The sequence below is a fragment of the Rhinatrema bivittatum genome, chromosome 1 (assembly GCF_901001135.1).
Source record: "Rhinatrema bivittatum chromosome 1, aRhiBiv1.1, whole genome shotgun sequence".
Classification (NCBI taxonomy): Eukaryota; Metazoa; Chordata; class Amphibia; order Gymnophiona; family Rhinatrematidae; genus Rhinatrema; species Rhinatrema bivittatum.
Window position 1 is genome coordinate 679,005,421 of NC_042615.1, and position 27,976 is coordinate 679,033,396.

Genomic DNA, 27,976 nt, shown 5'->3' on the forward strand with positions numbered 1-27,976 from the left:
CCAATATAAACTAAATTACATGGGCACCATAATGCATATATCACGCTCTCTGTTGTGCACGTCAAATGTTGGCGGAAGGTGAACTTACGTCTACGTGTGATGTCCAATGATGGTGCCTGTACTACTAATTGACACACATTGCAATGTCCACATTGAAAATGTCCAAGTTCCCGTGTATATTCGATGGTTGTGTGTGGAGTATGCATGTTCGACTGAACTATTATGTCTCTCAAGTTTCTTGCTCTTTTGAGTGCGAATATCAGACGTTCTCGAAATACCGGATGTATCTGCAACAGAGGCCAATATTTTATGATGCTGCATTTCAAATTTTGTGTTTGTGGTGTGAATGGCAGCATACAGATCATTCTTTTATTCTCCTGTGGTCTCTGTGGCTGTAGCAACCATTCTCTGTTGGCCCACTGTGCTCGCTTGTATGCTCTTTTAACGATCTTTGCAGGATAACCTCTTTGTAGAAACCTTGTCATCTGTTCAGCTTGTATTTGAAACTCCCCTCTTGTGGAGCAAAGTCGTCTTAGTCGTAGAAATTGCCTTGTAGGTAGATTGTCCCATAGGTGTCTTGGATGCAATGAAGAATAGTGTAGAAGCATAATACGATCAGTTGGCTTGCAAAAAATTGAAAATTGACATTTCCCTTATCAAGAGTGATATGTATGTCTAAATATGATATCTGTTTGCGATTGCATTGGAAAGTAAACTGTAAGGGGTAGATTTTGAAAGGGTTATGCGTGTAACTCTTTAAAAACCCTCCTGTGCGTGCCCTGGGACGCGGGCATGTCCCGGGGCTTTGAAAAGGGGGCAGGGCAGTGGGCGTGGTGCCGGTCCAGGGGCAGGACCGAGGCCTCCGGCACAGAGGCCATGCCAGGGGATGGAGCTCCGGCAGCTGGCTGGCGCGCGTAACTCCTGACACAAAGGTAGGGGGGGATATAGGTAGGGCTGGGGGTGGGTTAGAAAGGGGAAGGGAAAGGAAGGTGGGAGGGAGCGGAAGGAAAGTTTCCTCAGAGGCCGCTCCAATTTTGGAGCGGCCTGGGAAGGAACGGGGAAAGCCATCGGGCTCCCCTAGGGCTCGGCGCGTGCAAAGTGCACAAGTGTGCATCCCCTTGCACACGCTGACCCTGGATTTTATAACATGTGCGCGGCAGCGCGCACATGTTATAAAATCGGGTGTACATTTGTGTGCGCTGGGTAGTGCGTACAAATGTACCCCGCGCGCGCTTCTTTAAAAATCTACCCCTAAGTGTGTATTGCATGTATTAAGCCATTTCATAAATTGTTGTAACTCTTTTTCTGTACCATGCCAGATGACAAGAATGTCATCTATGTATCGTTTCCACAAATGAATATTCTTTTTGAATGGATTATTAGTCAACCATTTAGATTCAAATTCTGCTATATATAAGTTGGCCAAGTCCAGAGCCATAGTGGCCCCCATAGCGGTGCCTTTTATTGTTGCGATCCCGGGTCGTGCCCCGGGATCTCTACTCACCTCCGGCCCGCCAAACCCGAGACGCGGCGCCCAGGCCTGAGACGCAGCCTACTGCGGCGTCCTCCCTGCGAGGGAGACGCCGCTGGCCCCGTCCCCTAGGCACGCGCGCTCAGGGGCTCTCTATTTAAAGGGGCCAGCGCGGGAAAACAGAGGATGCCTCCCTGCTGACGTCAGACGCTGCCGGGTTATTTAAACCCGGCAGCCACAGCTAGTCAGTGCCTTGCAACGAGGATGACTCTTCGGAGTAGCTAGTTGTGCTTCCTGCTTCCCGGTTCCTGCTTGTTCCTGATGTCTGATTCCTGGCTCCTGACCTTGCTTCGTTCTTCGACTCCGGCTTCTGCTTCCGTCCCTGATTTTGGCATCTGATATCTGACTTCTGGCTCCCGACCTTGGCTTGATCCTGGACTTCGATTTCGTCTCTTCCCACTGCCGCAGGTACTTGTTCATCACCCGCCCGGAGGGTTCTCCTAAGCCCCAGCAGCTCGGGTCCTCACGGGCTCCTCCCGGGGGGACCGCGGGCTTCCAAGGGTGAAGTCTCTCCTGATCTCCTGGGCGCCATCTCTTCATTGGATTACCTCGGCAAGCTGCTCTTCTGATCCTTGGTTGCATAGGATCCACCTAAGATCAAGAGGCCCGGGTCCCTACGGGCTCCTCCTGGGGAGACTTCGGGCTTCCAGTGGTGAAGCTGTCTTCGAAGTCTCTCCTCAGCGCCGCCTCCCGGCTGCGACGCCCACTGTGGGTATCCAGAGCACGACACCTGCAGTCTCAGCCGGCCCAAGGGTCCACGAACATAACAGTTTGCAAGGCCATGGACCCAGCGGACCTCTCGACCTTGAAAATCATCCCGGGAATTGTACAAAGGTTGCAACAGCAGCAAACTTGTCTCGACTCACTGGTGGCAACTGTGCAGAGGTTAGCGGACCGGGTGGAAGGAGCCGTCGCTTCCTGTTCCCCTGTACCGGTAGCCATCCCTAATGCAGGGCCGTCTGCGCCCATACAGATGCCAGCACCTTTGCGGTACTCAGGGGACGCGAAAATGTGTCGCGGATTCTTGAACCAATGTTATATCCGCTTCAACCTATTACCAGCGCAGTTTCCCACTGACCAGATCAAAACGAGCTACATTATATCCCTCTTGGATGGGAGGCCATTGGCTTGGGCCTCTTCCCTATGGGAGCGCCAGGATCCTCGCTTAGCCAACTTAGTTCATTTCGTATTTCTTTCCAACGGATCTTTGATGAGCCCTCCCGCAGACCCACGGCCACGTTTGAATTACTCCAGTTATGGCAGGGTAACGGTCCCTTGGCGGAGTAGGCCATAGAGTTTCAGATCCTGGCTGCCGAGCTGAACTGGAGAAGCGATAGCCTGCACGGCATATTCCTGGAGGGGTTCTCTCCACGACTTCAGGACGAGTTGGCAGCCAGAGATCTCCTGGACGACTTGAATGATCTTATTGACCTGGCTGGCTGTGTAGACTGCCGCATCCAATGCCGGTTCCGGGAGAGGAGACCCACTTGAGAACTTGGGGGTTACGGAACCACGCCTTCCCGAAACAGGCATTCTCCTCCGGCCTCCCCGGGGCTACATGATGCAGAACCCATGCAGTTGGGCTAGGGTCCGATTTCCCAAGAGGAGAGGAGAAGGCGCCAGTCCCAGGGCCTAAGATTTTATTGCGGGGGCAAGGGGCATTTCCTTGCCCGCTGTCACGAGCGTCCGGTAAACGCTCGGACCTAGAGTCAGTCGGGGAGTTAACTCTAGGTAACACCACCTCTGCCTCCCCGTGTACTGTTCCAGTAACCTTGATTCTCCCGGACGGGAACTTTGACACCCTAAGTCCTGGTGGACTCCGGAGCCAGGGGGAACTTTATCCTCCGGGACCTGGTAGAGCAACTCCAGCTTGGGGTCCAACCTCAGAAAACCCCCTTACGTGTGTCTTCGATTCAGGGGACCCCACTTCCAGGAACCATTTCCACTCGTACTCAGCCACTAACACTCCGCACTGGTCTCCTACACCTCGAGGAGATCTCGTTCCTCTTCCTGGAGAAATCCATACATTCAGTCGTGTTAGGCCTGCCATGGCTTCGGAAGCACTTTCCCATGATCAGTTGGGACTCCCTCCAGATTACGTCCTGGGGGCCGACCTGCTTTAATGAATGTCTGTCTGCCCGGCCTCGACCGCTGATACCACTCTTGACAACACCACTAGCACTACCACCCCAGTACCACACCTTCCGAGACGTATTCTCGAAAGAGAAGGCCAAGCTACTCCCCAAGCACTGGCCCTTCGATTGTGCAATCAACCTGATCCCCGGCACCACGCCACCTCGAGGAAGGGTCTACCCGCTATCACTCCCAGAGACCCAGGCCATGTCCGCCTATATCAAAGAAAACTTGGACTGAGGGTTCATCAGACCGTCCAACTCCCCGGCTGGAGCCGGGTTCTTCTTTGTAGGTAAGAAGGACGGGTCCCTCCGACCCTGTATTGATTACCGCGGTCTGAACAGCATTACGCGGCGTGAGCGCTACCCGCTACCCTTGAACCCAGAACTATTGGATCGGCTACAAGGAGCCAAGGTCTTCATGAAATTGGATCTCCAGAGGGCATATAATCTGGTGAGAATTCAGCCTGGTGATGAGTGGAAGACTGCATTCAACACAAGAGATGGCCATTACGAATATCTCATCATGCTGTGTTTCAGAACCTCATGAACGAGATACTGAGGGAAATGCTGCACACTAGGGATGTGAATCGGGCTTCGGCTCCCCCAAAACGATAGGAAAACCCCATGATATTGATCGTGGGGGTTCCCTTATTGTTTTGGGGGAGGGTGGGAAAACCGGCACACAAAAATAACCCCTAAACCCACCCCGACCCTTTAAAAGTAACCCCTTAGCTTCCCCCACCCTCCCGATCCCCCCAAAAACCTTTTACAGGTACCTGGTGGTCCAGTGGGGGTCCCGGGAGCGATCTCCCGTCATCTCCCGCTCTGGGCCGTCCTCCCACTCTCGGGCCGTTGGCTGCCACTAATCAAAATGGCATCGATGGCCCTTTGCCCTTACCATGTGACAGGGTATCAGTGCCATTGGCCGAATCCTGTCACATGGTAGGAGCACTGGATGGCCGGTGCCATCTTGTGCTCCTACCAAGTGACAGGGGCTGACCAATGGCACCGGTAGCCCCTGTGACATAGTAAGGGCAAAGTCTATCAGCGCCATTTTGATTACTGGCAGCCGATGGCCCGAGTGCAGGAGATCGCTCCCGGACCCCCGCTGGACCACCAGGACTTTTGGCAAGTCTTGGGGGACCCTCCTGACCCCCACAAGACTTGCCAAAAGTCCAGCGGGGGTCCGGGAGCGACCTCCTGCATTCGGACCGTCGGCTGCCAGTATTCAAAATGGCGCCGATAGCCTTTGCCCTTACGATTCCCTGACCGCAGGGCACCCAGGTACTGCCCGGACACTAGAACTTCTGACTGAGTTCTACTGGGGGCCGCAGGTCAAGAGAGATGTCCAGCTCCACATCTAGTCATGTCCTACCTGTGCCCAGCAGAAACCCTTGCAGGGTCGTCCCTGGGGTCTCCTTCAGCCGAAGAAGTTCGGAGTGTAATTGGATCTGACTACCGCCTTTCACCCCCAGGGCAACGGCCAAGCCGAACTTACCAACCGAACTCTAAAAGCCTTCCTCCGGGCCTTCGTCAGGGATCTCCAAAATGATTGGGTCGCCTTGTTACCCTGGGCAGAGTTTTCATATAACCGCCATAAACACTCTGCAACCAACCAGTCCCCTTTTCAATTGGTCTACGGGAAGACTCCCAGTCCTCCATTACCATTGCCTTTGATGGTGCCGTCTCCTGCAGTACAACTTAAGGCCCGACAACTGCGCCACCTCTGGTGCTCCACCCAGGAAAAGCTTCGTCTGACAGCTGCCAAATCTAAAGAGTATGCTGACAGGTCCCGACAACTGGCACCAGTCTTCCAACCGGGGAGTAAGGTATGGTTAAGTACCAAGAATATTCAGCTGCGCATCCCCTTCATGTGGTTGGCATCCCGCTATATCGGTCCCTTCACTGTGGCAGAATGTATTGGGGCAGTGTCCTACCGGCTACGATTGCCATCCACCCTTAGGATCCATAATATGTTCCACGGGTCCCTGCTCAAGCCGGTGGTCCTCTCCCCATTTCAGACCAAGCTTCTGGAACCGACCACCTCTACCGCTGAACAGGGTGATACATATACCGTCAAAGACGTCTTGGATGTCCGATTCCATCGTCGTCAGTGGGAGTATCTCCTTTCCTGGGAGGGCTACGGCCCCGAAGAGAATTCCTGGGAACCAGCCGCCAACATCTTGGACAAAGGCCTTCTCCGCCAGTTTCATGTGGATCACCCAGGTAAACCCCGGCCTCCAGGAAGGGGGCTTAGGAGGGGGGGTACTCTTACGATCCTGGGTCATGTCCCTTGGTTGCATAGGATCCACCTAAGACCAAGAGGCCCGGGTCCCTACGGGCTCCTCCTGGGAGGACCTCGGGCTTCCAGTGGTGAAGCCATCTTCGAAGTCTCTCCTCTCCTCAGTGCCGCCTCCCGGCAGCGACGCCCACTGTGGGTATCCACAGCATGACACCTGCAGTGTCAGCCGGCCCAAGGGTCCACGAACATAACATTTATCTGTTGATAATATGCTCCCTGGAACATGAAATAGTTCTGTTGAAGGGCTATAGTGGCTAATTGTACAATGAAAGCTGTGGGTATCCTATGGAGTTGATGTGGGTGCTCTAACACTTGTTGAACAATATGAAGCACTTCTTCCTGTGGGATATTTGTATATAATGCCACTATATCTATAGCGACCAGCCAAACTTCAGTTGCTGGTTGCTCATATATATTCATGTTCACAAAGGGGAGGTATTTTAGGTGTTATAATCAATTATAAGTGTCTGATTCTGTGCAGCTCTCTTAGTCCATGAAGAAGACAGGATAGTCGAAACACTGTCAATGTCGGGCTGAGGGCTCCAGTCTCACTATCATAGAAGGCTTGTTGCGGTCCCGGGCCATGCCCCGGTCCCTCCACCTACCTCGGGGACGGCCCGGGCCGTTTCGAGGCCTCCTCGGGCCTGCAGGACCTCCAGCGCATTTCTCCCTCCTCAGGAGAGACGCCGATGATCTGCCACGACTAGCCCCGCCTCCTAGATGCACGTGAGGAGGAGCCCTCTTAAAGGGGCCAGCACGGGAAACCTTAGCCCTGCCTTGGATGACATCAGATGCCATCAGGGTATTTAAACCCTGCATCAGGACTCCTTCAGCGCTTTGCAACGAGCTTCACTCAGTCCCTGAATCTTTAGTTGCAGCGTTAATCTTGGATCGTCTCTTCGTCTTCTGGCTTCTGACCTGGTTCTGTTCCTGACTACGTCTTCGGCTTCAATTCCTGGCTCTGGTTTGACTTCTGACTTCTGACCTCCGACCCGTTTCCGTCCCACGACTTCGATTCCTGCTTCCACTTCTGGCATTGGCTTCGGACCTCTGATTCTTGGTTACTGACCCGACTCCGTCCTTGGACCACGACTTCAGCCTCTTCTTCCACTGCAGGTACTTGCTGGCCCAGAGGATTCTCCTAAGTCCCAGCAACTCGGGCTCTCACGGGCTCCTCCCGGGGGAGCAGCGGGCTTCCGAGGGTGAAGACTCTCCTGCCTCCTAGGCCCAGCCGACCTCTCGTCCACCTCTTCAGCCGCTGCCCGGATCCTTGGTCACATAGGGTCCCACCTAAGTCCAAGGGGTCCGGGTCCCTACGGGCTCCTCCTGGGGGGACCTCGGACTTCTGGTGGTAAAGTCTCTTCTGTGCCACCTCTCGGCTGTGACGTTCGCTGTGGGTCCCCGCAGCGTACCACCAACAGTCTCAGCCGGTCCAAGGGTCCACGATCGTAACAAGGCTTATATAAGAGAAGAAGATTTCCTCTGAATTATAAGTTAAGTAAATGACTTTTAGAGATGAAGACCGTGTAAGAGAGAGCTTTTACAACACTTGGATAAAGACAATTATTAATGAGAACTAAAAGGAATATATTGCATTAAAATAAAAATTAAAAAATCAAAAAATTGAATAAATTAAAAATGGTATCAATAAATACAAGGTTATTACCAACATATGGGATAACCTATTTAGTTATACCGAACATTTGTGTACATGACAAAATTTAGTGTCCTCTGATTAAAATACCTGATACTTCACTTTCAGTGCAAATCCAGCATAACTCTCTGCTTCAACGGCAGGGGAGGAAGTTTAACACTTCACACATATCCAGCATAGCTCTCTGCTTCAACGGCAGGGGAGGAAGTTTGACAATTCACGCATATTCAGCATAGCCCTCTGCTTCAACGGCAGGGGAGGAAATTTTGACAATTCACGCATATCCAGCATAGCCCTCTGCTTCAACGGCAGGGGAGGAAATTTTGACAATTCACGCATATCCAGCATAGCCCTCTGCTTCAACGGCAGGGGAGCAAGACTGATACTTCACTTTCAATACATAGCCAGCATGGCTCTCTGCTTCAACGACAGGGGAGAATGAAGAAAGGTGGATCTATATTCAGGCAATAATCAACAAGGACTGAATTACACAGTCTGAATAAACAGATAAGCATGGGTGTAGCTTGCTTATTACGGTGGTTAATACCCCTAACTAAATTAAGCTATTTCACTTAGATGCAGTTCCAACACTGCTCTCTACATTAATGGTGGGGGTGGAAGGGAAATAGAATAAAAAAAGGTTACTAAGAGCCAAGAGAAACAGATAAGTATGTGAGAGAAAAAAAAAGTGTGAAAGCTTGCTGGGCAGACTGGATGGGCCGTTTAGTCTTCTTCTGCCGTCATTTCTATGTTTCTATGTTGGTATTTGTGATAAAATTAAGAGAGGACCATTCGGGCTTTGTCAGTTTTTGGTGAGGCCTAGGTCCAGGCCTGAAGCTGCGGCCTCACCTAAGTAAAAAACTGAGGCCCAAAGCCAGGTGCCTCGGCTTATCCCCAAGAACGATGCCAGGGCCTAGGCCTGAAGTAAGGTCTTCGCCTAGACATAGGCAGGGGCTCAACTGCCCAGAGCCCAGGCTTCAGAGGTCCTCTTCATAGGTTTTCTTTCTTCGATCTTCTTTCTTCAAATGGTGGCATCTGTTCAGGGATGTGCTGGAGTTAATTAACTTTGGCGCATCCTTCCTAGCAGAGGGCACCATTTTGATATATGGTAGATAAAACGTACCCACATAAATTGGAGGTATTCCAGGATAGGGCTAACTTATCCGGATAATGCTGACATTCAGCACTATTCAGCTAAGTCTGGTCATGCTGGCAAGCAGCCCTAAAGTTATTTGGATAATTTTATCTGCATAACGCAGACTTTATCTGAGTATATTCAGCAGAACATATAACTAGCTGCATTCTGCTAAATATACGAGTAAAGTTATTTGGGTAACTTTACTCAGATAACTTACCTCCTCCCCATGCTGCTGAATATAGATACTAAAAAAATTAAATATTTTAACAGTTGGTGGAAAAAAAGTCTATCCAGGCAAAAAAATCATATTTGGTTTTATTACATATTCATTATTATGTTGGGTTTTATTACTTTTCAATGATTTTATGATGATTTTGTATGTACTGTTGTAATCCGCTGTGATCCTGTAGAATGTGCGAAATATAAATGTAGTAAATAAATAAACACTACAATAAATTTAAATAAAACCCTATACTTCACCTTATCCAAAGTCACTTTTAAGAATCAAGTCAATGTTAAATAAAGTTGTTTTAATACATGTGCATGCTCATATCCACCTAGAATTACAGTGCCAAAACATTATCCTATCCTGTTGCTGTTGAATATAAGGATAATAATTTGTAAAATAGCATGTATAGAATTTGCCATTTTGAGAGCCTGTTACAACCCACCATGGTTTCTTTCAAATAAAAAGGAGTCAATAGAGGATTACAAGGCAACCCTTGGTTAACTCCAGAATATCACAGATTTCCAGTCATTTAAATAACTGATATTATATCCCATCTGTAAAGTTTTCAATTCCAGGTTGGATTCTGTAAAACTGGGGTAATAATACAGTACATATAGAATAAAAAGATAATTGCATACTTTGTCTAGTATTACAGCTATTTTGTTCCTGTATCATTTTGCACTTTTCAGTAGCTATAATAAAATAGATGGAACATTATGGATAGCGCAGTTCAAATTGCTGTACTTGGCATGACTCTACCGTTTATTTTAGAGAATAATTTCAGTTGCAAATTGTTAGTAAATCAATAGCTTTTTAAAAATACCTTTTTGTGTTAAAATGTTAACATTTTGAGGTACAGTATAATCTTATGAGTTTTAAGAAGAAAACATAGGATAACTTGTATGGTGAAATTACTGCACCCTATTACTTAACCAAGAAGCAGGCACCTGCATCAACCTCAGAAGCCTGTTCAATTGTTTCTGCAATATTACAATTTTCATCTCTGCATCTAGCTTTAAAGCTACAGAGACTTGATCCAACCTGGATTCACATAAAATACATTTGCTCTATTTACTGCAGTTAAGGGTGAGGCATGTGAATAGGTTGTAGACTCTGCAACCTTGGAACAAGCAAATTTGCAATCTTCTTTTGAGCCTGCAACAGATAAAGGCATGCCTGAACCCCACTGAAGGGGCACTTCAAGGTCCAGTGGTGGATAGACCTTGAAATCCTTTATCTGCTGAATTCTTCAGTTCTACTGGAAGGTGTCCATTGGGCTCTGCAACAAGCAAGTGTTTGCACCCTGATAAAACTGCTTTCCTGCACAAGATGTGGCTAAGTACTACCCGTCTTCATTCTAACTGACATCAACACAATAATGACTGTTCCTGAAAGAAAAGTAAATTTAACAAATACAGCTATGAACCTGGTGCTGAGTGATCCTTTGACCAACAGGTGGTACTATAGGCTGCTTGGATTATCAATTTCATTCTTCTAGCCTGGTTCTTCTCACTTTCACTTGATATCCATCTTGTTTTCTGCACAGAAGCATTTTCAACCAACAATTGCCAGAACTTGGTCCTATTTCAATTCTCTAACTCTTGCTCCACTCCTGTATCTGGAAGACTTCATCTTCTGACTCTATAACCTGTGCCATTGTTTGGTTTCTTCTGTGGCTTCTAGTTCCCTAGTATGTTCCAGTTCCTTGCTCAGTTCCCAATCTCATTTGCTTCATTCACCTCTCACTGGCCATATGCACTGGAAGGCTCAATCAGAAGGGAAGATGGTTGGTAGAGATGGAAGATGCTCAAAGTTCCTGCTTTCACTATCATCAGCCTAGATTCACCTCTACAAGTCTCTCATGCCTGAGACATCTCACTGATAACAATCATCATCTGCATCCAAGCTTCCTGGCTGTGCTGAAAACTACCTCAATCTGAACATGATTGCCAAGTAGATGCCAATATGCTTCATCTTTGGACAACCCAAAGATTATAAAAATTCTCCTCAAAAAAGAAATGGCAAGTATACCCCAGTCGGATAATGGACTGCTAACTGTAAAAGCTATGAGTGTCTTTCAAAAGAGCTTCTAAAGAATATTATCTTCCATTATCTTTGAAGAGCATTAATTCTAACTTCACTGTACATTGCTATATCCACACTTCCTTGACTTCTTATGTTTCCAGATATTCATCCTCATCAAGAGAAAATAAGATTAAGATTGGAGCTGCTTAATTAAACAGTTGAAACAGTAAAAAAGATAGATATAATTCAGTGATAAAATACTTATTAATTAAAATAGTTATGACTTATCCTAGTAATACCAGAAGCATTACATCCCAATTTTCCTAGGTGTTTGTAGTTAAAGTTATCAATCACAAAACAACCCACCAATACCAATTGTGTATTCCAGTACACTAATTTGTGAACAAAATTTGAACAACAGTATACTGGTATTCTTTATAACGCACCTCACTGCCAACAAAATTTGTTGGACCCTAAATCTCGAGTCAGAATTGGCAACAGACTCGTTTGTGATATCGGGTCACTTTACTTTTATTTAAACAACATTTCTATTTGGTTCATGTTTTTATATATTTTCCATTTTACATAAAAACCAAAATTTCCAATATGCTGATGTATTTCAAATCCTTCCAACGAATAATCATTCAAAAGTAATGCTGAGACGAAAGAACTTCCCAGTCATAATCCCAAAAAATCTTAATTTAAAGCATGATACTTATCAACCAAAGAAACGTCAAAGTCCCAGTCCCGACACGGCCTTCGGTCTGAAACATTTTGGTTTTTATGAAAAACGGAAAATATATAAAAACATGAACCAAATAGAAATGTTGTTTAAATAAAAGTAAAGTGACCCGATATCACAAATGAGTCTGTTGCCAATTCTGACTTGAGATTTAGGGTCCAACAAATTTTGTTGGCAGTGAGGTGCGTTATAAAGAATACCAGTATACTGTTGTTCAAATTATGTAGTTAAAGTAAATCATGCAGGAATATTTTCTGGACTACTTTAAATTTAAAGATTCAGAATTACAAATGATTTATAGTTTCATGCATTCCTGTTGCAATTTTCTATTTCAAATACTGGAATATTTTTAACATTTTTGATACTCAAAACATAAAATTTCCAAATTGCCTTTTGGTCTGGTTTCAAAGTGGAAATTATTTCCAAACTATCTTAATATATGATATTTTTTTGTTAAACACATTTAATTATTGAAATTATTTTGAGTTTTGACATTTTTTGATTTTTCTGATTTTACACTTTTTCTGTTACTGTGTAATCAATTTCTGCCATAAGTCCACTACAGAATTGATTTCTGCAATAATTACTTTGTACTGTCTGATACAAATTTTTGGCAAACACCTATCCAGTACTGAAGTAAAAGGAATTTACTATGCCATGAAAAGGCCTCAAGTAAATACAAAGCTGATCTTGAAATTGCTGAGGCAGGGAAACTGTCAAGTCTTGTATCTGCTTAAAAATGACCCTGTTATATTGGGTCATATAGAGTTGGTAAGCGGCAATTCGGGAAATGAGCATTGATCCTTGGTAGACTTGGCGGCCAATGGCATCTAGAAACTTCTGTTCCTTGTCAGGGGAAAAAGAAGTATGAGGCTCTTTGCTCTCTTCTGTGCCGATTCTACCACTACAGATTGGTGATCCAATTGTGGTTTCTGAAAGCCCGGAGCTGACAGCATCAAATAGGTAGTGTCAGCTTTCCTGTGGACTGGAGCAATGAAGCCAGGATGTTTCCAGTTCTTCTTTAGGAGATCCAGAAGAACCTGGTGGATAGGGATGAAGGTTATTACTTTGGGGGCATCCAAGAATTGGAGCAACTCCATCATCTGATGCCTATCATCCTGCTCAGTCTGTAATTGGAAGGGAACCAATTCAGACATTTCCTTCACAACATTTATGAAGGAAAGGTCCTTTGGAGGAGAACGCTTTCTACTTTCAGTGGGTGAAGGAGGTGAAGGCTAATCATCGGTGTCTGGTGAGGAATCATCAGTCCAGGTATCATAGGGATCAGCCCCTGCCCCTCTAGGATGTAGAGGGGGATGGTGGGATACCTGAAGGTCCTGGTCTAGGCTCCGAAGGAATCGAAGGAATGATTGGAGGCACCAATGAGGTGCCAATTGGAGGCATCAAAGGCACCGGCGCAGGCATCGAGGGCATCAATGGATGGCTCGGTGGCGCTGACGGGTGTATCGGCAGCAATGGTTGGATCGGTGGCGATGGACGTATCGGTATCGATGGCTCTGGCAGAACTCCCAAAGGAGGAATGCGAAACGGTGTTTCTCCTCCCGATGACAGAGTGAGCGGGGAGGGCACCGGCGCCATTGGTGACCCAGGGTCCATCGGTGGAAAAGCGGCAATGAGCGCTTCCATCCTGGAGAGCAGCAGTTCCAAAGCTGCTGGAATTGGGTCGGTGATTTGTTCCGCAATCGGTACCGGTGTCGGTGCCAGAGGAACCTGAAGTCGTTGCATCGCCTTGTCGATGGCATCCTGAACCATCCGGTCCAGTTCTTCTCGGAGACTTGAGCAAGCAGCCCTGGCTCCGGAACAGAAGAAGGAGGCAGAGGCATAGCCGGAGGGACCACCATTAAAGGCGGAGTCGCGGCTCCCAATGCCCTTTTGGGGGAGGGTTGCCTCGGTGATCCGGTCGCCGAAAAGGTCGGTGCATTTTCTGAACGGGGTTTCTTCGACGGCGGCTCGGACGATAGTGAGGTCTATGATTTCGCTCCCTCGATGGTCCGAGACTTTCTATGCTGGTGGCGGTTTATCTCTACGATCCCCTCAGTCCTGAGGGGGAGTAGAGGGTGTCAAAGGCCGAGATGTCATCAATGCCGGACTGTCACCGGCCGGTGGTCGGTGCTGGTGCGAAGATGACAGTGCCGGTTCTGTTGACGTCGATGCAATGGACGGAGTCGGGGTTTGAGCACGGAAGAGAAGTTCCATCTTCTCCATTCTGGCCTTGTGACCTTTTGGTGTCATAAGTGCACATTTGGTGCAGGTCAAGACATCGTGCTCTTGTCCAAGACATATTACACAGACTTTATGGGGGTCTGTGATGGACATGGTGCGATTACAGTCCGGGCACCGACGGAACCCCGACGCCATGGCCATGGAAAAAAATTGAGGCGCGGTAAAAACTTACCGGAGTACCGCAGCTTGAAAAAGTTAGAGGATGGACCCCTGTGGGGCAAATTAACTTTTAGTAATTCCGTGAGGAAAATTCCTGTCAGGAATCTCTGCAGAGTTCCTTAACCGCGAGGCTACTGCTGCGTGGAAAAAAGAAGACTGAAGGGGGACCCCTGCTGGCTGCAGGGTTAGTGCCATGCTGGGCATGCCCAGTAGGGGCCAGTCAAAGTTCTGGAAACTTTGACAGAAGTTTTCCGTGATTGGGCTCCATCCTGTGATGTCACCCATATGTGAGGACTACCATCCTGCTTGTCCTCTGAGAAAAAGTCATTATCAGGGATTAGTTTTAAATTTGTGAAATGAATGGGCAATCAGTTGTAGGTTGCTGGGATCCACCCCTTTTTCATTGGACATTCTACCTTATACCCTTGCAGAATTAACTCACTACCTAAATACAGAATGACACACACTTTAGGCAGGTGCTTCTAAACCTGTCCTCATGGACCACTAGCTAGTTGGATCTTCAGGAAAGCTGTGTTAAATATGCATGAGAGCATTTCCATACAATAGAGGCAGTGTATGTAAATACAGGGTGGCCCATGGAAAAGTAGCCAGCCTCCAATACCAGTTGTTACGATCCTGCCCGTGGCTGGGCCGCGAGCAGTCTCTCACCTTGTTCCAGCCAGCTCCTCGATGCTGTCTGTGACCTGTCCTTGCGGCCCAGAGGCAGCCCACACTTTCCTCTTCACACGGCGGGCCGTGCCACCATGCTCTGCGGCGGGTCAGCTGGCGCTGCCACTTCCTTCATGTGGCATAGGCCACAGATGTCATTTCTTGCAGCCTGGAGGCCGCCGTGAAAACCTTCGGTCATCGCGGCTGGGAGCCACCGTTGTCAGCGTTGTTCTCCGCGGCAGGAGCCGCCCTCAGCTCTCTCCTAGGTGGCATGGAGCCGCCTCCAATTTCTCTCCGTGGCAGGGAGCCGCTAATGCCTCAGGCCTACTTCTTCTCTGCAGTGGGCTGTCGCTGTCCCTGGTCCTGCCTCGTTAGGCGTGGGGCCGCGCCTCCTCTCCAGGTTTAAAGGGTCAGTCCTCCTGGCTCCTCCTCATGATGTCATCCTGGGTGTTCCTCTTCAGCCCTATAAAAGGGCTCAGCCTTCAGTTCCTCTTCATCTTCACAAGGAGTCAGTTCTGGAGATGGACTGCTCCTGGATCATCCGTTCTAGCTCTTTGGTCCAGGAGTCTCCGATGATGTCCTACTCCGCTTCTTCAAGGCACTCTGTTCTTCGTGGGAATTCCCTTGTATTCCTTTGTGGTTCTTGATCCCTCATCTCATCTTCGTTCCATGTTTGGTATCTCGCCGGATCATAAGTCTTTGTCTTCAGATGTCTTTATCGTCCGACCCTCCTGATGTCTTCACCTTCAGATCTTCCTGAAGTCCTCGCCTTCTGATGTCCCGTCCTTCCTAAAGTCCGTCATCCTGTTGTTCTGCCTCTCACAGCCTCCTTGCTGCTCTTCGCTGGGTGACCTGGGGGTCTGAGGTCCAGATGTCTCAGATGTCTTGTTCTCCAGTTCACTTGACACCTCCTTGATGCTCTTGACTAAGTGTCCTGGGGGTTAACGTCCAGATGTCCTGATGTGCCAGACGTCTTCGTGTCAAGTTGTCTTCATCTTCAGAATCCTTTTGATGTCCTCGTCTTCAGTCCTCTTCGCTGCCAAGCGTTCAGACCCTTTTGGCTCCTTCGTCAAGAAAGCCTTCAGACTCTTTGGTGCCCTCGTCAGGGTAGCCTTCCTCTCAGATATACTGGTTCCAGATTTTACCTCCTAGTGGACTGGTCGACCTTCTGATTCGTTCTCCGCATTGGGTCTGAAGCCGCCGCTGCTTGAGGTTGGTTACGCCGATTACGCCAGGTCCCCAAAGCCTCAGTCCAGGATGGATGCTGCTACGAGTCATGGCTGGATACCTTCATACTGAATTTTAACTCTTCTGGCGTCTTTTCACTCAGCAAGTGTCTTCATCAGTGTCTCTGATGTTCTTCTCTTCAGCCTTGCCTTATCCTTATCAAGTCCTCGTCGGATCCTCATCTTCAAGTATCGTCTGATCGTCTTCCCAAGTCTCATCTTGTTCCAGTTCCATCATCTGCCCTCGAACTCTGTCCGTCCTGTCACATTTGCCGTTCCCGTATGGCAGGTCCAAAAGGGCTATCGGGTGGCCGGAGGGCTACCCCAGAGACCAGCATTGCGTAGTTGGGTCGCTACTGATGCGTCAGGTTCAGCGGAGGTGCGAGTTCCTGGTCTTCTGCCTGTCCACCTATGCTGGGATATGTCTCACCTGCCTCAGGCTTCTAAGGAGCTCTTCTCTGCAGTCACATCGTGGTCCAAGGGCACACCACTCTCCCCGAAAGCGGGATTGCTCCCTAGCGCTCCCTGCAACCCCAGTGCCACGCAGGCAGGCTACTTTTCCATGGGCCACCCTGTATGTATATCTGATGCATATTAATTGGGGTTATCCTGGGAATATCCTAGGCTATTACACATCAGATAAAGTGCCTGATTTACTAAGCTTTTTTTTTTTTTTACCATAGACAAAGAAAGGGAAAAAGCCTTACAGGGTAATTTTCAAAGGAAAATGTAAATGTACTGCTAGTAAAATGTAAATGTAAATTCTATGATAGTATGTTACATTTATATTTTCCTTTGAAAATTACCATTAGTAAACAGGCCAAAATTGTGGAAAAAGGAGTAGATTTTAAAACCTATGCGCAGGGGTCCATGTGCCTGCGCTACTCGGTGCACACACATGGATGCCCGATTTTATAACATGTGCGTGCATGTTATAAAATCGTGGCCTTCATCTGTTCCCTTCCAGGCCGCTCCGATTTCGGAGCGGCCTGGGAGGGAACTTCCTAACCTCCTAACCTAACCTCCCCTTCCCCTAACACTCCCGCCCCCTAGCCCTATCCTAACCCCCCAACCTTTATCTTACCTCCTCCGCCTGCCTCTGGGCAGGCACAAGTTGTGCTCGCCGGCAGCTTGCCAGCACAGGATCCTCTGACACATCAGCAAATGGCCACTGTGCCGGAGGCATCTGGCCCCGCCCTCTGGACTGCCCCCCCTGCCCCTTTTTCGAAGCTCCGGGACTTACACTTGTCCTGGGGCTTTACGCGATTCGCTGGGCATTTGGAAATCTGGCCCAAAGTCTGTAAGATGTATAGTTATAGTACAGTACTCATACTGAGGGAAATCATCTATCTGAAAATTGCAACCCTTCTACCATCATGCTGCTAAAAAGATATTGGAATTAGCAATTTCCAAGGCTATGTTTAGATTCTTGATTAAAAACAATGCAACCTGGATGGAGTTGAAGGAGAATGGGAGCATCAGAGAAGTGAAAGAGGTTTTAAAAGAAGGAGTAGTATAGCCTGAGCTGCATAGGAACAAAAGAAGAAGGGGAGGTAAAATTGAGATAGCAAATGTTACCTTTGGCTGATGTTCTATCCTGTATGGTGTCTGCTGGAACTGACGTATCTCTCTGATAATATGTGATATCTGTCAAAGGAATAAACTGGAGTTAACATTTCACAATTCAGTTTATCAGTACAATTTGGTGCAGTACCTCCAATACAATTTAATATAGTACCTCCAATACACCGAGACACTATGCTATTTTAAGTTTGGGATTTTTATCCCATTTTTCAAAATAATGCTCAAGGTGGCCTACAGTATTTTTTCAATTCTGGTACAATAGGTCACTATCCCAAAGAGCTTACAATCTAAATGGGTGCCTGAGGCAACAGGAGATAAAGTGACTTGCCCAATGTTATGAAGAATGTCAGAGGAGGAGGTAGGATTTGAACTCTGTATTCAGGCCAGTTTTCTAATCACTAGGCCTTCTCCCTTCTGTAAAGCATTGAGATAGAATTTTAGATAAATCAATTTTGAATATTTTTATATATTATATAAAATGTGTAAAAACAAATGTATATACTGTACATTAAAAATTAAATGTTGGAATATATATTTAACTCCCGTTGATTTATGATTGGTTTGAGTGTTTGCTTTACATTGCTCTTTGGTCCACCTTGCACTTTTTACTACATTGTACTAGCTCCTAGGGCCCCTATATCAGGAAGAAGAGAAACAGTTATCAGTCGTGTAATCTGAAATACTTGATTTGACTTCAGAATCTACATCCTTTTTTGCAGAAACTACATGATAAAACACTTGTGGGTTCGTTCATATTAACTTTAATGTAGAATTCACACAGATTAATTCAATAAGAATATCAATGAAATGAAAATTCTTAGACTTCTAGTAATGATTCAGTGTTAAGCAAATGTCCTCGGTATAGTTCCGTGACAGCCAGCAGAATTATTTTTAACTTTCTTAAAAAAGTGCCCCCTTCAATTTTCTTTTTTGCACATGGCAAAGCTAATTGTCTTTGGACAACTTTGTTATTCAAAGAATCCTGAGATATCGAGTAAAACAAAGAGAATTATGAATGAAAAGTTGAAAGCATAGGAAGACAAAATGGCATCAGAACTTAATACTGCGATGGAGGGGGTTTCTGAAACTTTACTGCACAAACTTACAAAAGCGGTTTTAGCGACTGACAATAAATTGCTAAAACTTTAGTCATCGCTGGATGAACTTAATGAAAAAACAGGAGCAAATAATGCTGCTATTACTGCAATGGAACAGAGAATGATGCAACAAAATTGAGCAGAAGTTGTAAATGTAAGTGTGCTTGAACTATGGAAAAAAAATCAAGAATTGGAAGATAAAATGGAAGACCTGGAAAACTGCAGTAGAAGAATAATATTCAAATTATTGGATTTCCTGAGACCGTGAAAGAGGGAGAGCTAAGACAGGTTTATAAGAAGTGGCTGCTGGAAGCCTTTGGAATAATCGAGAATGGTGAGAAATTCATAATTAAGAGAGCACAATAGATGGGGACTTTGTGAGTTGATAATGGCAAATCATGGTAAGTAATTGCTAAAGTACATAACTTTGTGATCAAAGATAAACTACTTTCAGTACAAGAAGGAGCTACCTTATAAAAATCACAAATTACTACTTCCTGACCTTTTGGCTAAAGTGCTGGCTAGAAGTAGAGAGATGACACCACATTGCTCACAGTTGTTTCATAAAGGCATTACATTTTCTCTACAGTTTCCTGCTAAGTTACAAGATTTTTACACTGGAGAGGCAAAAATCTTTGATAGTAAAGAAGAAGTGAAAAAATGTATGAAGATTCTTTAATATATGTGGGAAAAGAAAAGACTCTATGAGGTTATCTATGATTTTTCCAATAAAGTTCTTATCTGTAGAGATGAGAGTCAATGTTCAAGATAATGACTTTAGGATGAAATCTGGAATATAAAAGGTAGAATTTAAAAGGGCCACACGCATAAAAATATGCATGCGTATGCACACCACGTTTGGGGGGGGGGGAGAGAGAGAAAATAAGGCTCAGTCACATACTAGTTATATGAACCACTATAAGGGTGATTGATTCGGGGTGCGTTTTCAAGAGGTGGGTTGGGATTAGGGGGCTGCTACAGACTCATTCAGAGGTTTCCATTGTGAAACTGACCTAATTAAAGAATTTTAGACCTTATAAGTGATGAAAATTCTAACAAGAGGAGTTGATTTGTACACTGCAGTCTCTGCTAGCTGCATTGTACAAATCAACTCACTGACTCTGAAATTAGGGAACCCCAAAATAAAAACCTCCCAAACTATTATAAAAACAAAATTTAATGACCTGAAACGAAAATGACAGAAAAAAAATCAGTGCACATCCCTAATGTGCTGTTCAGTTAATTAATTTTTTATGCTATTTGCTTATCTTGTCCTTGCAGATTTTTATTACCAAAGACATTGACTTTATTTCAAACAGTGGTATACATGTGTTCGCTAATAAAGTGGTTACTGCTTTGAAAAATACACTTTCTGGATGGATCCTTCCATTGTGTGGTTTTGGGTTAACAGTTCACTAGGTACAAGGTTTGCCCTCCACATGACCTTGCATGCTAGAAATGTCCTTGCACTTTCCAACTAGCCACTTTCCTAGCAGGCAAGACCAAATGGGCTAGGCCATACAACTGAACATCAGTGTAATCGCCTAAGAAAAACAGCAAGAGGTAAAGAAGCTCATTACTGGGGACCTTCAGTATTGCCTCCTGTGGCCTTCTTCACACAGCATACTCTTAGCTAACTCCGGCTTTCATGGGCCTGTATGTGAGATGGACACTAGCTAGCTGGCCCACAGAGTATATTGTGTATATGTAGAGCTTGTGTGGTGTAATGGGGAAGTTAAGAGTACAAGACACTACTCCCTCACTCCTCCTCTCTAGTTGTCACACAGCAGCTGAAACTTTGTTCCAACAGTCAGCAAGTACACAGCAGTGTGGAAGGGAAAGGTAGGTTAGCGTACATGTGAAGCACCTAAAGTGCTAAGCAAACCCTGTCCCCTAGATTCTACAGCACATGTGGGTGCACCCTACATATGGCATATACACAGGACAGAGTGAGTGTCAAATGATGCAGCCTGAGGTGGCAGCCTCTATGTCAACTGTGCATGATATGATCAACTTAGAGGAGGCTAAGCAGACCAGTGACTGCAAAAAGGTTTTCTCAAATAGGACATCTGCCTGGCCTCAGCCACCTGACAAGCATATCAACCCCTACATGCTGCCACTAAACTATCATCATACCAACCATTCATCTGAATCAGCCCAACATCGATGGCATTAGGTGGTCCTTGCCACGCCACATTCCTTTCATCACAGCATCCTCACATTCAGTGGACAGCTTCTTAACACCAACTACCTGCCTCCCTAAAGTTGCAAACCTCTGTGACCACTTTAGCTCTGGGTAGCCTGCACACCCCCTAATAACTGGGCTATTAGGACTATTAGGCCCACTCCAAGTGCTAGGTGGTAAAGGCTCCATGGTTGGGGGGACGGTGTGCATGACAGGCAAATGTAAACTAATATGTACACGTAAGACTGCATATTAGACGTGTCATGCTGGCAACCTTCACATCTCCACCTCTCTCTCAATGCTAGGTATAAACTGTGAGTGTACTAGGGAAATTTTAGAGTATAAAGCAAGAGGCCATTCATACTGCAGCCCATATGCTCTACTATCAGAGGCGCCCCTTCTCAACAGCGGAAGCCCTCGATCACTGCTGTCCAAAAGCTGTGTGTGCATAATTAATGCTCACACATTGCCTGTTCTGGAGTATGGACTGCTGTGGCAAGGGAGGGACCTCCAAGTGCAACAGCACTCCAGACACAGAGATTGACAGAGACTAACACAGTAAATCACAGACGAGTCGCACACTCAGACACTTAGCTTTGAGTATGGACTACCTGCAGCACTTCCTACACCTACACATGGGCAATGTGTATATTCCTGGAATGTTTGTAAAACAACATTGATATCTGTGGCTGCTTGTCCCTAACTGCTAATGAGATAGTCTGACTCCTTCATCGGGACTGATTATCTATACTTGGCCACATAACACACATCTGTCAGAGACATATATGACACCTACTTTGTCTGAGATACTGTCATGGGCCCCTCAAGGGCTTAGGTGGCACTAAATGCGTGTATGGCAAGACACCAACACAGAAAGGCCATCAGCCATCATGGCAACCTCATAAGACCTCTGGAAGCAGTAGGCCTATATATTCAGCACTATGCCCCATTAACTCTGGAGGCAACTTGTAGGCTCATTAAGTCATCAGCTGACAACTATTATCTAGCCATAATCCAGGTTCCTAAACACAAAGCAGGTCATTGACAATGTAGGAGCACACTGCCCTTCTCATCACTAACTGTAAAAGTGACTAATACCACATGAGGCACAGCCTAGAGGATAGTTGCTCTTCTTGAGTCATGTGGATCAGAAAGGGACTGCAAGCATTAAACTACGGAAACAGTGGAAACGGAACTATCTGCAAATTGTCTGGGGCAGGAGTGCTCAGCATATGTGTTTTAAGGGAGTTCACAGATCGCACCAGGACTGTAAGTGATACTAGCTATTGCTACAAGCAAACTATTCTGCATCATTTCAGGGTATATACATATACTGCAGCGCCATGACTATCCATGAGCCATTATGGCAAAGGGCCTTGCAGCACCCTAACATCTTCATATCTGACTAAGGCTTCCTGTGACAGCTCAGTCAAAATCAGGAGCTTTTAACACACCTTAGCATTGGGTTCTATGACATTAACCTTTGCTTAGGAGAGATGTGTGTGCTGTTAGAGTCATTAGAAACTATACTGTGAAGGCTACATCTCAGAAGTCATCAGAAAATACAGTTGAAGATAGGACACCATCTGATTCCCAATCCTGCTTTCACAGAGCTAGACGCCCATCCTTGTGTAGCCTCCCTGAGAAGCTAAATGAACCTACATGACATCCCAATGGCCAAGGCCCTCACCCTTCTGCACATTATCATTAACAAATTGCATAGCTAGGTATAGTAAAGTGCATCTGTGCAGGGGTGCATGCAACCACCAAGAGGTAAGCTAGCTTGGAAGGATCTGTGAGCATTGTGGGAATGGCAGCAGGTAGTACAGATGCTTTACAGAAGGCTGTAAGTAAAGGCCTGCTACTTGAGCACTCTGATGTCAGCAGTAGGGCTGCCAGCTGGCTCTTATTTTCAGGACAGGTAGATTCAGTCCTGGTTTTCCAAGCAAAACAAAGACTATGATTACCTGCATGCATGGGAGTAAAAGCAGGGCTGAATCACTATGTCCTGTAAATCTGGATCCAGTTGGAAAACCGAGTCAGCAGTGGCTCTGAAACTGCTGAGGTAGTGGTGTCAGCTGTGTCTTGACATTTATTTATTTATTTATTTGTTGGGTTTTATATACCGTTATTCGGTAGAGCCATCATAACGATTTACAAATCTGCAATTATCATCCAACATATGCAATTATCTTACAATCAAATGGAGTTAACATAGTAGTTGGGAACAGTAGGGTTTTGTGAACAATCAACATATTTTCTTAGTCGTTGAATAACAGAATATTGCGGAGAACATTTTCAAAGAACTTAACAGATCAAGGGAGTGAGCAGGGAGGGGTAGAAAAGGAGGGTACATCAGGACAGCATGAAGGAGGAGGATTATGCTTGCGAGTTCTGTTGAGTGCTGGGATGATCAGGTGTCAGATAGTTAGAATAGAGTTTGCGGAATAAAAATGTTTTTAGGTCTTTTTTAAATGTTTTTTGGATGTGCTGGGTCCTCAGTTCTATGGGTAGGGTGTTCCAAGTTTTGGGGGAAGCAATGGAAAATGCTCTCTCTTGCGTAGTTGAAAGATGAGCGTCTCTTAAGGTGGGGATGTTTAGGAATCCTGTGTTGTTGGAGCTTGGTTTCTTTGTGGGTTTTTGGGAGTAATGTTTAAGCCTTTTAGTCCACGAAGATCATCATTTAAGATTTTATGAATGATGGTCATAGATTTGTAGGTAATTCGTGCAGAAATAGGAAGCCAGTGAAGAGAGGTTAAAATGGGTGTAATGTGTTCGTTTCTTTTTTTCCCAGTAAGGATTCTGGCAGCTGAGTTCTGCAGTATTTGGAGTGGTTTGAGGGATGATGAAGGGATTCCAATAAGTAATGAGTTGCAGTAATCGGTGGAGAAAATAAGCAGTTGGAGGACGGTTCTGAAGTCAGAAGGGTTGAGAAATGGCTTTATGTGTCTTAGGGTTAGTAGCTTGTGGTATCCTTCTTTCGTTTTATTTACAATGTGGGGTTTGAAAGAGAGTTCAGCATCGAGGTAACTCCAAGGTTCCTGGTATGGGTGGTAGGGATTATAGTTGTCATTTGTTTATCTAGGATTGTCAGGGGTGGCGGAGTTGGATTGGGTTTTTTATCCATGAGTATGATTTCAGTTTTGTCGAAGTTGATTATGAGTTTCAGGGAGTTTAGTAAGTGCTTGATTGAGATAAGTAGATCTGATGTTTTTTGGTATGCGTCTTCAAATGAGTTTTGAATGGGAATTAGAAGCTGAATGTCATCAGCGTAGAGGAAATGTGAGATTCCATAATCTTTTAGTAGTTGGCAGATGGGTAGGAGGTAAATGTTGAAGAGGGTAGCGGATAAGGCTGAACCTTGTGGAACTCCAGTTTTGAGGTCAATCATTTTTGATGGGGTGTTGTTGATCACTACTTGGTATGAACGATCAGAGAGGTAGGATGAGAACCATTGTAATGTAGTACCAGAAAGGCCAATGTTTGACAGTCGTTCTAACAGTATATTGTGGTTTACTGTGTTGAAAGCGGCTGAAAGGTCAAGGAGTATGAGTAGGTATTTTTCACCTTTGTCAAAGCCTCTGATGATAATGTCATTTAGGGAGATGAGGAGAGATTCTGTATTTAGGTTTTTTCTAAATCCATATTGGGATGGATGTAGGATGTTGTTTGTCTCCAGATAATCATCTAGTTGAGTGTGTACAACTTTTTCAATGGTTTTGGCCAGGAATGAAAGGTTTGATATAGGGCAGTAGTTGGTGAGGATTTCTGGATCTAGGTTGTTCTTTTTGAGGATTGGTTTGATGATGTTTTCCCTTGTTTTATGTAACTGCTTTTCTGCACTTTTGTTAAATGGTAAAGTTTCACCCCTGTTTCTTGTGAACCAGCATGATGGGACCACCGTCTTGAATGTTGGTATATAAAAAACTTAAATAAAAAAAATAAAAATAAAAAAAAAAATAAAAAAATGATAGCAGATTTGAGGCATTTGGGGTAGTAGCCTTCAGTCAATGATAAGTTGACGATTTTGGTGATGGTTTTAGAAATGGTTGGTTCAATTGTTTTGAGGGAGGTTATTGGGATGGTGTCAATGGATGGTTGGCTGGGTTCATTTTGTTTATTATAGTTCTAATTTCAAGAGTGGAGGAGATGTCAAAGTTTGACCAGGATGAAGTTATCATGCTGTTGAGTTTGATGTTCTGGTTGTTGTTGGTTATGTTGGATTGGATGAGATAAGCTATTTTGTTGTTGAAGAAGTCCACAAAGTCATCACTTCCATGTTTGGTGAATATAGAATCTTGGGTGGTTTTGGTAAGTTTTTGAACTATTGTGAATAGCATTCTGGGGTTATGATGAAATCTGGAGAGTTTATTGGAGAAAAAATTATTTTTTGCATTGTTGATGATATTTTTGTATTGAGTAAGGTTGTTCCGATAGTTATTTAGTGTGGTAGGGTTTTTGTTTTTCCGCCATTCTCTTTCTTTTTTTCTGAGTAGACATTTGGCTGTTCTGATATTTTCATTGTACCATTGGTTGTTGTGTTTGGACTGTTGTTTATATTTTGTAATGGTGGGATTAATGTTGTCTGCTACTTTTTTTGTGATATTTAGCCATGATAAGATAGCATTATTGGCGTTAGATAGGTTGATGTTTATTAGTTCTGATTGAAGAGTTTTTTGTAGGAGATCTGTGTTAAATGGTGGACGGTAAGATATTACTTTTGGGGTGCTTTGAGGCGTTTTTAGGTTGAGGTTGGCGAGTAGTTCAGCTTGGATTAGGTGATGGTCAGACCAAGGTATTTCTTTAGTGTGAGTAGAGAAAGATTTCCAAATTTCAGTATTGATAAAGATGAGGTCAATTGTGTGGCCTGCTTTGTGAGTTGGAGATTGGATTATTTGTTTAAGATTTAGAGCTGAAAGTACATCAATGATCGTTTGGCAGGTTTTAGATTGGGAGGGTAAGTTGAAGTGTATATTGAAGTCGCCAAGTAAGATGATGGGTTTGTTGAGGGAGATGTTATTTATTAGAAATTCAATTAGAGGTGAGCAGTTTTTCTCAAGTGCTCCTGGTGGAGAGTAGATGATGCATATCTGAAGTTTTGGTGAGTCATATATAGCAATTTCAAAAGGTGGAGGAATGGTAGATGGACGAAGTTTTAGCTGAAGGTTTTTTTTAGATATAAGCATTAGGCCACCTCCTTTTTTATTTTTTCTGGAAATTGAAGAGATGTTGTAGTTCTGGTCGGATAGTTGGTTTATTAGGACGGAATCTGTGTTTTTTAGCCAGGTTTCCGTGATTGCAATGAAATCTGGTTTGCAGTCGTTGAGTAGGTCATTGAATAGAGGGATTTTTTAAATTATTGAGCGAGTATTGATTAGTATGAATGAGAGAAGCATATAGCTTGAGAGTTGGATATGTGTGTTGTTTTTGATGGAGGTTGGCTTTTTTACATTGTGTAGAAGTTTCGAAGAAGAGTGTTTTTTTTTGTGTTGAGAGTTCCTTAGAACAAGAGGGAGGGTTGATTGGAGAAGAGATCTTGTTCATTTTCAAGTTTTTTAGTGTTTGGATAGAGCAGGAAGAGGAAGGTAGGCGTTAGAGGTGGGTAGGAATAGTGGGCTGCTTTGAATGGGCTACGCGAAGGGGCGCCCAAAGGGGCTTGCTCCTTTGGACGCGCTCCTACGTCATGCGGTGTGCGGCGCACGGCGCCTGGGGTGAGTGTCAATTTAAAATTCATTCACCCGGCCTCTCCGTTGACGTCAGAGGGCTGGCTTAGCTGCAGGTCACGTGGTGTGGATTCCGATCGGAGGCCTTTCTGGTAGGCCTTGAGTGTATCCCCGTTGCTTGCTGTGATCTGGTGGGGGGAGGGCGTCCTGAGGTGTTTCCTCAGCTCAGGCAGCGAAAGCTGTGATGTTGTTCTGCTTTTTGTGAAGCCCCTGCGGAGCTTGCCTCCAGCTGGCTGTGTGAGGGGTTCGGCAGAGCTGGCTGCTTCCAGGAGAGGTGGTAAGTCGTGAGAAGCTTTTGAACGGTCCCCTGGAGATTCGGGGGGGCACCCGGGGTGAGTGTAAATTGAAAATTCATTCACCCGGCCTCTCCGTTGACGTCAGAGGGCTGGCTTAGCTGCAGGTCACGTGGTGTGGATTCCGATCGGAGGCCTTTCTGGTAGGCCTTGAGTGTATCCCCGTTGCTTGCTGTGATCTGGTGGGGGGAGGGCGTCCTGCGGTGTTTCCTCAGCTCAGGCAGCGAAAGCTGTGATGTTGTTCTGCTTTTTGTGAAGCCCCTGCGGAGCTTGCCTCCAGCTGGCTGTGTGAGGGGTTCGGCAGAGCTGGCTGCTTCCAGGAGAGGTGGTAAGTCGTGAGAAGCTTTTGAACGATCCCCTGGAGATTCGGGGGGGCACCCGGGGTGAGTGTAAATTGAAAATTCACTCACCCGGCCCCTCCGTTGACGTCAGAGGGCTGGCTTAGCTGCAGGTCACGTGGTGTGGATTCCGATCGGAGGCCTTTCTGGTAGGCCTTGAGTGTATCCCCGTTGCTTGCTGTGATCTGGTGGGGGGAGGGCGTCCTGCGGTGTTTGCCCATTTGACACTCAGCCACCCCAGTACATAACTTCATATGCACACGTTTCTCAGCTACAGAATGAGGCAGTAAAATGGGAAGTCTGTCCCTGGCATCATGTGAATAATTAAAATGTAAATATAGTTATTGTGAATATAGTTAATGTGAATATACTTAAAATATGTGAACATGTAACCACCTTTCAAGTTGAATTAATTGCCTCAATGTTTCCTCCTCCTATAAATTTATTGTAAAGCCTGTTGCTATGTTATGTTACATTGTGAACCGAGGTGATGTTTTTAACGTGCCCCGGTATATAAAAAACCCTTAAATAAATAAATAAATAAGTACCTTTAGGCTTTGGCTTTAAACTTCAGAGCTATTTGAGATTTACAGTATTTCTAGAGCTGTTGCTCTGCATACTTGAGGCCCAATTGGGGTCCCATCACACGTATGCACTATCTCAGCCACATGTGAGTGTTAGGATGGGGCCTGCTGGGGAGGA

The 27,976-nt window shown here is 45.6% G+C and overlaps 1 protein-coding gene across 1 annotated transcript in view; it reads right to left on the reverse strand.

The window, feature by feature from the left end:
* Positions 1-27,976, reverse strand: part of RASGRF2 (Ras protein specific guanine nucleotide releasing factor 2) — an 888,178-nt gene that overhangs the window by 40,924 nt on the left and 819,278 nt on the right. Inside the window, exon 26 of the mRNA XM_029574148.1 lies at positions 17,633-17,701. Coding sequence (XP_029430008.1) covers positions 17,633-17,701 — 69 coding nt within the window. The remainder of the gene's footprint in view (positions 1-17,632; positions 17,702-27,976) is intronic.